Source organism: Ipomoea triloba, chromosome 11, assembly GCF_003576645.1.
Source record: "Ipomoea triloba cultivar NCNSP0323 chromosome 11, ASM357664v1".
NCBI classification, from domain to species: Eukaryota; Viridiplantae; Streptophyta; class Magnoliopsida; order Solanales; family Convolvulaceae; genus Ipomoea; species Ipomoea triloba.
In genome coordinates, this window is record NC_044926.1 from 9,853,450 (window position 1) to 9,866,204 (window position 12,755).

Consider the following 12,755-nt stretch of genomic DNA (forward strand, 5'->3'; position numbering starts at 1 on the left):
ATAATGTATAGTATATATAATAATATAGTACGGTTAATTATAATGTCGACTAACACGGCAAATTTTCTCTAGCATATTGCCCCCCCCCCCCCCAGTCAAATTTTCTGGCTCCGCCCCTGCCTACAACGCATTTATTTAAAAAAAAATTAATTATCAAAAATTTTAAAATGAGAGATAATTTCATTAGTTATATTGTCTATATTTTCTACAATGCAAAGATTTCATACCTTCAAATGTATTAATTAATTATATTCACTACATTGTTCATTATTTTCTTTTTTACACTATTTTGTAATTAAATATCAAAGTTATACTAAAAAATAATATTATATATTTATTTACCAAGTATTATGTTAATAACATAGAGAAAAAAACAGTTTGAAGCAAATCATATTAATTACTTATGGAGGATTTGTTAACAAAGAAAGCCATTCAAATAACCCAATAAATTGATTTAAAACTCATTATTAAAAATGTCAATGTAGGGCAATTGAACGCTGTGAAACACTTGATGCATTGAAAAGATGCTGAGACTACAACATTGTTGGAACCAATCTTTCAAATTCAAAAAAAAAAAAAAGAAATTTAAAAAATAGCTACCGTTGCAGCATTCATTAATCTTGTATGTAAAATACTTATTGTGCATTCTTTAAATATATTAGAACTAATATAAATTTACAATTCATTCATTTTCTACAATAATCAACCTGTTTGGATTAAAGACAAAATCAGCATCGATCTTGACAACAAAAATAATTAGTATATATGATGTAGCCACTGTTTAAAAATGTTTATGCACGAAGTGGCAAACTATTTAACTGCATGCATTGTGATGAAAAGGTAGCAGTGAGTGCTCCAAGATTAGTATCAAATAAACAAAAAATAAAATTTAAAAAAACACACGCACACACATGCACACACAAAATCAAGTACTACACTCATTCATACTAATTCTAAAAATATGAACTTCAAAATAAACATATACAAAATGGATGTAGAAACTGTTGATAAAATTGGACATATTGCAGCATCAGTATTCGGACTACCTGCAAAGGTATTGTTGTACTATCAAGTAAACAAATTATGAAACTAAAACAAAATGTACTACTCATTGACCTTCTACAAATATAATAAATATTAATATTTTGTTCAATACTTTTACATGAGAATGTACGACACACATCTCATAGCACATGAAACATGTAAGGGGAAAAACTAACACTATCAAATATCAATAGGCGATTGCAAGATCAAGAATTTATAGTACAACTAAGATCTCAGTCATATATACAAACACAACGAGACAAATTCATAACTTCCTATATCATAATCTCATTGCATGACACTACCCTCTATACTACTACAAAAACTCAATTGAACATGACACATTACCAAATACCAATAAATAATTTTTTTTTTTGAAAAAATAAGTATTGAAGATAAACATAATGACAATGCTACTCGAAAGAGAATTAAAAAGACTTAAAGAAATTCAAACGTAAAAGTAGTATTTATTTATACTATCATTTTTAGACTAAGTATTTAGATTTTTTTTTTTACAAAATTGCAAACATTTATTTTAGTGACAATTATAATAAATCTCTCATATATTATATTGCATTCATAAACTTTGAATTACCAATTTAAATAAACAAATTCAACAATCAATTAAATATGCATGAACATCTATCTCCTATATAATCTTGCATTGGATATACTTTGAAATACTTATTTAATAATAAACATTGGGCATTATCTCATCCGTGCAATGCGCGTGAAAAACTAATTTAGTATATAAATGGTATATGAGTCTACCTTGCAAGGGATCTAAGTTCACAAAATAATTTGCCGTAGTCTATTTTATATATTAGACCATCTCCAATCATCAACACCAAATTTTGCACTAAATTTAACACCAAAAAGAATATTCTCAGCATATTTTTACACTAATTTTTTTTCATCTCCAACCCATTACACCAAATTCTACACCAAATTTTATTTCTTCACTAAAATAATTTGTTTTCTCATAAATTAGGACTTTATATTATAAATTTAAATATTTTAATATAAAATATAATTATAATGCAAATATTATGTTATTCCACAATAATTAAATTATGCCTTATGTAGTTTCATTTTTAATTAATCTATGTTCAATATTAGTCTTATTTTAACCGTCTTGATGAGACCTTTCAAATGATATAATTTATTTTTAATAATATAAAATTTATATTTAACAATTTAACAAAATATACAAATATATTAAAAATAAAGCAAGGACATAAAAGGGATTTAAATAAAAAACAAGGGCATCTTGGGAATAAAAATCAACATCAATTTGGTGTGATGGTGTGCCCATTGGAGACCATTTCCACTATTCTTTTTTGCTGTTTTGGTGATTTGGTGTGCCCTTTGGAGATGGCTACCGTTAGCTCACAAACGGATAAGTTAAAACTTAAAAGAGGATTAAATTGGATAAACATTACAAAATTAAGGACTTAATTAGATAAAAATGATACTCAGGGATCAAATTAATAATTTTACAATAATCAAGCCACGTAAGCTAGCCAAGTAGTCAAAGTAGTGTTAATCTATAGGACTACTAGGGGGTCGTTTACTTCATTTTTCTGTTTTTCCATTTCCAGTTTTCCATTTCTCCATTTCTCCAGTTTTCCTTCTCCATTCTTCCAGTTTTCCATTTCTCCAGTTTTCCAAATTTCATTCTTCATTTCTTCAATTTTCTGATTTTATTTTACAAGTTCAACTTTGAAATAAAAATAAATTCAATACAATAATACTAAATGTGTAAAATGTTACAAAAATCAATAAACACATATTACTAAATAAATTATAGCTATTTTATTCATGTTAGAGTTTAGTTTAATTACGAACGAAATACGCAAAACCTCATTGATTACAATCTTTCATATAGTTTTTGTACATTTCTACCACAAAGACAATAATAATAATAATAATAATAAAAGAAAAGAAAAGAAAAGAAAGTAATAATAATAATAATAATAATAATAATAATAATAATAACAATAATAAATAAATAAATACATAAAAATTAAAAAAAAAGAAGCTATAATAATAATAATAATAATAATAATAATAATAATAAATTAATATAATAATAATAATAGTAAAAAAAAAGGAGATGAACAAGAAAAGGAAAAGAAAATAATAATAATAATAATAATAATAATAATAATAATAAGGAAAGAACTGGAGAAGAACAAGCAAAGCAAAGAAAAAAAAAGAATAATAATTATAATAAAGGTAAGAGTAATAGTAAAAATGAACGAAAAAGAAAAGGAACAACAAGAATAAGTTGTGCACACCAGGAATCGAACGCTGGATCTCCCTGCGCCAAGCACTATTCACGCGCATTTCCTCCCATTCTTCTATTTAGAGAAATCCAAATTGGATCTCTCCAAAAGTATATATAAAGTTGGAAAAATGGAGTGGAGTTAGGCAATGGAGAAATAATTTTAGTGAACAAGTTTTCCATTTTCTTCTTCCACTTCTCCAATTCTCCATTTTTTTGGAAAATTTTCTATTTTTCTAAGTTACTAAACAACCCATAGAAGTTTCTCGACCCTATTTCAATTTCTTGCTAAAATTCCCTTTTGTTCTTCCTTTTCTTCTCCGCTTAAAGTATCTAAGTAAAAGTGAGGCATACCATTTCTCCTCCTTTTCATTTGGTTTTTTGAAATTCTTGTTTTTACCTTAGTTTGTACTAGATTCCATGGACATCAAAGTTCTTTCCAGCGGAATCCGGTTATCTTCCCTCACTAAGAAGTACGTCCGACCTGAATTGGATCGGCCGAGGTTGTCAGTGGTCGCCCAGTTCAACGATGTTCCAGTCATCGATTTGGGTTGCGGAGACGGAAACCTCGTGTCCAAACAAATCGCAGATGCCTGTTTCCACCATGGATTTTTCACGGTTAGTTTACTAATTTCCAACAGGCCATTGAATTTTGGACCAACAATATGTCCCATTTCTTGAATTGTATTTAACCCTAATTATTGTTATTTTAAAATTAAGGTGATAAATCATGGGGTACCTAAGAAAGTGATAGACGACATGTTGAAAGCAGCCGAAAAATTTTCTGAGTTGCCGGTGGAGGAGAAGAAGAAGCTCTACTACTCCGACGACCTATCAAAGACCATGAGGCTATCCACCAGCAACTTCAACTGGAGAGACCGTCTCAGACTTGATTGCTTTCCATGTTGTAAGAAGAAATGCTCACCAGAATGGCCTTCAAACCCCTCTTCTTACAGGTAATTAAGTCTTACCACCTTCAATCTATATCCTCTTAAAAATATTATTAAAAATATGTTATACTATAATATATATATATATATATATATATATATATATATATATATATATATATATATATATATATATATATATATATATATATATATATATATATATATAATATCATAATCTGCTGCATATATATAAATAATAATAATAATAATAATAATTTCTATGAATACTTTGAATTTGTACGATGAAATTAGAATGATAAAGTTGAATGACTCTCACCAAACCAACAATTATTGGGCAGTTAAAATATTTTTTAAACAATATGCCAATCGCATTTCTCTGAAAGTTCGAGCCCGGGCATGTGTGAAGATCAAACTTTGAATGCTGTGGGTAGTGAGTAGTTTTTTTTTACATCCAAAGGAGGGGATACCCCAAGTTTATATATACATTTTAGCTGTCATCTAGACCCCGTCTACGGGGGATCCCATCTTGGTCATCTCTTGCGATGGCTTCAACATTTATGATTTACCAGAGGTGCATAAAACTTCATGAATTCGTTCGGAAAGCTGAGGGCACTCTCAGCCACACAGTTTTGTTCCCTTAGAATACAATTTAGTGTCACGTTTCTGGCCTTCTTGAGATAGCGACTGCATGTTTCAATTAGGTTGTACCCGTTACCAGCCAATTTTTTCTCTCCTTTTAGGCATTGAAATACCTCTTTTGCATCAGTTTCGATCACTATCTTATCGACACTGATCTCTGTTGCTAGTTTTAAACCAGTCAGAACCCCCAGGCCTTTGCTTCAAAAGCACTGCATATTCCCAGCTTCTTTGCAAAGCCTACAATCCAGTTCCCATCTCCGTCAAGAATTACCCCTCCGCACCCAGCTGCTGCACTGCTTCCTGAAGAGCATCCTTCCGTGTTTACTTTGATGAAACCGGACGGTGGTCTTTCCCATCGTAGCAATGACTGCTTGGTTGTCAGTTACTAGATGGAGGCTGTCGCTTTAAGAAAGCAATATGGAACTCGCTGCGCTGTTGATTTATTATTTTCCTTTTCATTTCTATGGTGGTTTCTTTCGGGGTGAAGACGCGGTCATTCCTCCACTTCCACAGCCACCAAAGGATCGTTCCAAACCTCTCCCCAGCTACCATTGTCAGCGTGGTCTTTCTTCCTTATATTCCACGCAAACCATTCTTCAAAGTTGTTGGGTGTGCCGTTACTCAGCGCACCTGGGAGAGCTGCATTGACTTAGACTGCCTTTGGGCATGTACGTAGGAGGTGATCCAGGTCTTCCACCATGCTGCTACAGAAATCGCATCTGTCAACCTTCTGTAAATTTTCTTCTTCTACACTCTGAGTTTGTCATTATTTGTCCGTCTGACCAGCCAGAGAAACATGTTGATTCTATTCGAAGTTTTCAGTTTCCAAATTTCTGCCCAAGTCACATCACTTACGGCTTCTCCATGCTGATGTGCAAGATTGTATGCAGTAGAGATTGAGAACACATCTGATGTTTCTGGGCTCCAAAATAGTGAGTCCTTATTCTCCAGATTGTTACTTAGGATTATAGGGTGTAGTCTGTCATGCCAGGCACGGGGCAGTAAATCTGCCAGTACTTCCCATTTCCATCCCTTATCCCGATCCCAATAGTCTGCAGCCGTTGCTTCTCGTTCACTTTGTGACAGAATATGCAGGCTTACCTCATATAATGGAGAAGTGTTGAGCCATTGATCACTACAGAATCTGATCAGTGATTCATTACCCACCGAGAATTTAGTTCCTTTTGCAAGTAGCGGAGAAGCTTTTGTAATTCCTTGCCAGATTTGTGAGACACCCGTGCGGGCAGTAAGCATTGTTTGTTCCGGGCGTGATTTCATATATTTTGACAAGAGAATAGATCTCCATAACCCCCTCTCTCTCTGTTAGCAGCCTCCAGCCTAATTTTGCCAAGAAAGCTTTATTCATATCCCCCATGCTTCTTAGTCCAAGACACCCTTCCATCTTTGTTTTCGTAACTTCCTCCTCTCTCTTGTCGTGCGCCACCCCATACGGTCAATTGCATCACACACCCCTTTCAGGATTGGGTTTGTCTGCATTGTGTTTTGCTTTTCATCCTTGTAATCGAGCATTAATTACATTTATAAGAGGAGAAAACATGCCAGTTTTTATTCTTCCATGAATAGAGGGAAGTCCTAGGTGTCTGCCCAGATCATTAGTTCTCAGAATGCCAGAGCTAGGCGCAATCTTATCCACGTCAGCATATCACAAGTGAGAGATAACTGAGCTTCCTCGAGCTACCCGTACACCTTTCCATCTTCCATCTCTTACCTCTTTGTTTATGAGATGACTTAGACACTTGGTCTTTCCAAGCATAAATCAAAAAGGAAGGGAGGCATCTCCTTGTCGGATCCCCCCCACTTAATTGGCTTAAACCATTCCATAGGTTCACCATTCCAGAGGATTGCCATTTTGGAACTCTCCACACACTCCATTATATTCCTGCACCATTGATCATTGAAGCCGGCCACAGTCAATGTTTCCCGTATGAAATCCCATGCCAGTCTGTCCTATGCCTTCTCAAGGTCTATCTTGAGCACCATATAGCCTTCCCGTTTCTTGCTCTTCCTGATTGAGTGTAGAACCTCTTGATATGTGATTACATTATCTGAGATTTGCCGTCTAGGAATGAAAATGCTTTGGTGTTCCCCCACTAATAAGGGCATGACATGTTTTAGTCTATTTGTCATGGCCTTGGTTAGTACCTTATACCCAACATTGCATAGACTTATAGGTCTTAGTTGAGATACCTTTTCTGGGTGAGGGACTTTTGGAATCAATGCAATAAAGTTAGAGTTGATTCCTTCCGGTAAAGTTCCGTTTCTAAACAATTCCTATGCCATTAGTATGAGGCTTCGTCCCACTGTATCCCAATTCCTTTGGTAGAAAACGGCAGGTAGTCCGTTTGTCCCAGGTGATTTAAATGGAGACATATCAAGTAAAGCTGGCTTAATCTCCTCTTCCTCAAAAGGCCTATTCAGATTATTCCATACAGTATGGGGAACTGCAGTGCATGTTGAGTGCTCCATAGGTGTCAAACTTTCATTATTGGGTGTCTGAAACAGCCTTGAAAAGAATTCTTGAACCATTTCCTTTATTTGATTCTCTTCCCCTATCCACGTACTAGTTTCATCTTGTAACATGCTAATCCTATTTTGAGTTTTCTTTATTGCTGCAGACATATGATAAAATCTGGTGTTTCTTTCTCCAGGCGTTATCCATTCCTCCCTTGATTTTTGAAACCAATGTAGTTCTTCCTGATGCAAAACCTCGTCCAGTTCCTTCCTGAGTTTTCTTAATTTCTAGCTTGACTAGGCCATATGCAAAATGTTGGTCTAAGCTGCATTGAACCCCTGCAATCCTTGCTTTCAGTCTTTCTTTCTTCTTTAAAATGTTGCCAAATTCTATTGAGTTCCATTTTCTCAGGTTGTCTGCTAGTATTCTGTTATTTTCATGGAGGTTTATGGCTGCATTCCAGCCCATACTCCCATTTTTCCAAGGTCCGGTTGGGTCAACCATGGTATCTGAAATCTAAAAGGACCAAGCTTCCTGGCTGCCCTTTCCTGCTTAGTTCGAAGGAGGATAGGGCAGTGATCAGACCCTATTCTTGGCAGGTGAGTTAAAGTAGCTTCTTGGAATTTCTCCCTCTACTCTGTTGCACACCTCTCGGTCTAGGTGTGCCCCTTGTCCTCTCGACCATGTGAATTGACTCCCCTCGAAGCCAAGGTCGATCATTCCTTCAAACTTCCAGTCCACAAATTGAGCGCACCTTTGATTATTGAAAGTTGTGGTATTGCTGACTTCGTTCATTGAGAGAATTGAGTTAAAGTCTCCCATGCAAATCCATGGCCCTGAAACCTGTTACTTTCTGGCAGTAAAATTCTCCCATAGGCGATTACGAAGGTGTGCCGAAGGGCTGCCATATACGAAGGTGAGCCACCAAGGAAGATGACCCTGTTCCACCACTTTGAGATGTACAAACTGGGGATGGGTGAATACTGCTTCCACCTTGAGGTTTTGTTGCCAAAACAACCAAATGACGCCACTAAAACCAACAGCTTCCACCCTTAACCAATCCTCATATCCAATACTTGTGCAAATATCATCAGCATGATGACCTGAAACTTTAGTCTCAAGGAGCCAAGGATGCAAAAAATCTCCGCTCTAGAGTTATGCAAAAGATCCTTTAAAGAACGCATGAAGCCACGAGATGCGGCTCCCTGACAGTTCCATGAAATACATTTCATATTTGAATAAAAACTAAAAAACAGGTGAAAGGAAAAAAGAAGAGAAAGGCAGTGATAAACAAAAGACGAAAAAGAGATCAAGAAAACTCACCTGATGGAGGCAGACTCGTCATAGTTCTGGATCGTATCTTCCTCCCTATCATCACCAGACAAGTCTTGGACTCCAAAGGGGGGGGTCTTGGTTGTGCTCCGACATGTCCAGCTCGTTTGTTTCTGGAACATAGAAGGGATCTACATCTGTTCAAACCATCGTGCGAGTTATCCCTCCAGCTTTGGATCCTCTTACGACTATGTGTTCCGCCTCCGCTGCCGCTTGTCTTGGAGTCCTGCTCCCGCTAGCTGTTGTCCTTCTATTCACTGGCATAGCCACTGTTTCCTGTTGTGGTCCGTTGTTAGTGATTGAGACCCCTGCAATATTCCGGGGACAATTGCCCATGTTCTGTAGTACCGGGTGTCCTCCCCTTCGTTTTGACCAACTTCTTTGCTACCTATCCTCAGTTTCCCGATTCTCAGCATTTGGCTCAGCCCCATCCTCTCCAGAATCCCAGACTAGCGCTGCCAATCTAGAGCCACCTCCTTGACCAATCCGATCAACTTCCAGTCGTGCTGCCTGTGCGTTTTTCTGGTCACCTTGTGTGACTCTGCCTTCGCTGCCTGCATGGGGCAAGCACCCTTGGGCCAAACTGTTCAATATCTCTGGTGGCAGAGGTGCATTCATAGGGGCAGTCATCTTGTCCTGCCTGGGCATGGGGTCATGATTTACATCCCCCATGTTGTCTACGGGGTTTGCAGCATTCTCACCATTGGCAAACTTGGGGCAATTTTCTTTACTATGGCCATAGGTTCCACAACCAAAACATACTAAGTGGATTCCTTCATATTCGATACGCCTAACTTTTCCACACAGTTTGAATTTCGACAACAAAGGCTTAGTTATGTTCACTTCTACACACTCTTGCAAATTTACCTCTGGTGGCCAGCTCTGCTGTTTCGTCCCACTTGATTGGCTTGCCTACTTTGTCCCCCACTTTGTACAGGAATTCTTTGTCATAATATTCTATGGGCAGACAAGGAAAACGGACCCATAGCAGCACTTTTTTCATTTTATCTGTCGTTGGGTTCAAATTTGGTGTCCATGCCTTCACCAGTAGATAGTGTTCAAGAATCATACAGGGGTCTTCAAATTTAGCAAAGTTGTAGTCCTCCATGGTTGAGAATCTGGCCAAGAAGTAGTTGTTCTCAATGGCAATTAACTCCATTCCACTAGATGGATTCCAGATAGTACGCTATCTTCTCAACAGGTAGTTATAGTTCACTGATCGCCCCCATACTTTCAATATCAAGGTATGTTTCCATAGGCCTTGTAGCCATTTCTTGTCTTTTTTGGTGACATGGATTGCCGGGCATTCTGGGTCATCCTTGCTGCCCTTATCGTCTTCATCATCAGAGACTTCTTCATCCGGTACGGAGCTTGCATGTGCTTTTCCTTGGTTCTGTTGGCCTGTTACAGAGTCTGCATAAGTTCTTTTGCACAGCAGGGTGTCCTTCCTGCATCATTGTCTCCGGCTCCGGCTCTGTGCTCCTCGCTGTGTCATCTTCAGGATGTCCCTGCTCCATGAGTTTTTTCTTCTTAGTGCTGCGATCAAGTAAATCCTGATCTTCTTGGCTCCGGCTGCCCAAGATTGTGCTCATCTCAGAAGGTATGTGTCCAAGTTTATTCTTGAGTTTATTGGAGAGTTTCTGTTACAAAGTTCTATTCTTTACTTGATTTAGACTTTATTGTTTGGGTAGTGATTAGTTAAATCATGTGCCTGCACGATAGGGTTGCCTTGTTTCTTAACATTTAAAAAATAAATAAAATGGTAGGGACCAATATAGCATGCATTAGGTAGTATATATACTAATTAGATAAGGAGTGTCATTTCTATTAGATTCGATTTTATTAATGGAGATGTTTTTTTTTTTTAATTTGACTTAATCAAATACTTAAAATAAGTGTTTTGTACTGTTATAATATGATATATTTTAATTTTTAAAAGTATACCATACCTTGTGTTTAATCAATGATAGATGTACATAGGAAGAATACAAGTCGCAATGCATAAGGTACAACCTTGAAAAGTACATGCCATTATAAAATTTCTCTGTTGTTTTAATGGTAACCTTTATATTTATGAAATTAATGCATCATATGATATACAGGGGTATTGTGAGCAATTATGTAATGGAAGTTGGAGAACTGGGAGTTATGTTAGAAGAAGTGATATCAAAAAGCTTAGGTCTGGAAAAGAGTAGCAGCATCCGGGAAGTGTTGGGCGAGCATATGGCCGTCAACTTCTACCCTCCGTGCCCAGAGACTACTTACGGTTTGCCAGGACATACTGATCCCAATGCCCTCACCATTCTCCTTCAAGACACGCAGGTTTCAGGCATCCAAGTCCTCAAGGATGGCAAATGGTTGGCTGTGAAACCTCACCCAGATGCCTTTGTTATCAAACTTGGTGATCAACTGCAGGTAACTAAGCTACACCTACTTTTGTGGATTTATTATTGTAACAACAATATGAAAATTTGTTGGGCAGAGGCCGGTAAAGGTCAAGTCTAAGCACCCAGTGGCTAGGGGATTGTTGGGCAGAGGCCAGTGAAAGGTAAGGCCAAGTCCAGCACCCAGTGTCTCGATCAATGTGATGGTGGTCTATAAGGATATAAATTTGCTACTCCGTATTATTTATAACAATGTGATGGCTTGATTCTAACAAAATTAATTAACCAATATATATATAATAGATGTGGCTACAATAAAAATGCAGGCACTCAGCAATGGCAAGTATAAGAGTGTAGGGCTCAGAGCTATAGTGAACAACGATGACAGAGCAAGAATGGTGGTCACGTCTTTCAAAATGGATAATCACAGTAATAGCAATATCACTGCAATGCCGCCACTTGAAGCCCATCATCAACAACCTGCTATGATGCATCAATATCCCCTCCCGCCAGCTTATTATCACGCTCCGCCGTACCCTGCACATGATCAGGCCACGCCACCACATCAAGGGTCTGGAGTTTGGAGCAAAGTTCGTAAGTTGGGGGGACGTCTTGCAGCTGGATTGGTCATTAACGAAATTGTTGATCAACTCGATGACTTCAATATATAACATTATTTGTGCACTATATGTGCACGAACAGTAATGGATTGTTAGGAACTTTGTGTAATAAATTTGATGAACTCAATGACTTCGATATATAACATTATTTGTGCACTATTTGTGCACGAATAGTAATGGATTGTTAGGAACTTTGTGTAATAAATTTGTACGAACTTTGTGTAATAAATTTGTAAGGACAAGATGAATATTTTAATTCGTACTTCAGTTATTTTCTTTATTCTAAACATTTTGACAATTGTATTACTTAACGTTAGTTGTTTCATTTTTTTTTTTAAGCAAACAAGACACTATCATTCATTTGTAATCAGAAAATCCAGATTACACACGGGAGGATTAGAGCTCCAAGTTCTGGTATCCAGATTCTGGCCAACTGTTTGGCCGGTAAATGAGCAAGGCTATTCTCTGCTCTGGGAACGAAGCTAACGCTAACCCCTTGGAGGAAAAATATAATATCTAGACAAGCTTTAATGACTACACTGGAGTAGGAGAAATCAGGCAAATTGCCATTAACACTGCTACAAGAATTAGACCACCAGTATTTGTTCATGACCTTTTGCAAGGAAACACAAAACGAACTTTGGCAGCAAATAAACACTCATCGTGTATGTAGGGAGTGCTTGGGAAACACATTTGAGAAGAATTTCCTTCCCAGCCCGAGATAGGATTTTGTTCTCCATGTTCCAATTCTGTGACGCAACTTTTGATCAATGAGGTTGAAGGCTTCTTTCCTATTTCGACCAATGTGTTACGGGCTGAGAAGATCCGGAAAGCGTCACTAGATGACGAACAGGACTAGAGGGGCGCGCGGACAGTACCGGGGTTGTCTTAGTTTTACCTATGATTGTAGTTATTGAAAGAAACAAGAAAAAGAGTATTTGAAAGAAAGTAACTCTGAAGATTTATGAAGTTCTTCTGCTCCCAATAGTCATTAACCAATAGAATTCTGATGATGTTCAGTAAATGTTCAGAGCTCCTTTAATAAAAAAAAAAAAAAAAAAA

General features: G+C 37.0%; 1 protein-coding gene across 2 annotated transcripts; it reads left to right on the forward strand.

Moving 5' to 3' along the window:
- Positions 1–3,561: 3,561 nt before the first annotated feature.
- On the forward strand, positions 3,562–11,971 carry LOC115996651 (protein DOWNY MILDEW RESISTANCE 6-like). 2 transcript variants are annotated; one of them, XM_031236000.1, is made up of 4 exons: positions 3,562–3,949; positions 4,052–4,287; positions 10,792–11,104; positions 11,377–11,490. In XM_031236000.1, exons 1-4 carry the CDS (start codon positions 3,752–3,754, stop codon positions 11,389–11,391), a joined length of 762 nt encoding a protein of 253 aa, XP_031091860.1. In that variant the 5' UTR covers positions 3,562–3,751; the 3' UTR covers positions 11,392–11,490. The 2 variants fall into 2 exon arrangements, with proteins under 2 accessions (XP_031091860.1, XP_031091859.1); XM_031235999.1 differs by having other exon boundaries at positions 3,615–3,949; positions 11,400–11,971.
- The last annotated feature ends 784 nt before the right edge of the window (positions 11,972–12,755 follow it).

Bases quoted from the DNA above. Each gene is read 5' to 3' on its own strand.
- LOC115996651 (XM_031235999.1), top strand. From the start codon at position 3,752: ATGGACATCAAAGTTCTTTCCAGCGGAATCCGGTTATCTTCCCTCACT. The intron at 3,950-4,051 runs GTTAGTTTACTA...TTTAAAATTAAG, and splicing joins TCCACCATGGATTTTTCACG to GTGATAAATCATGGGGTACC. The intron at 4,288-10,791 runs GTAATTAAGTCT...TATGATATACAG, and splicing joins TCAAACCCCTCTTCTTACAG to GGGTATTGTGAGCAATTATG.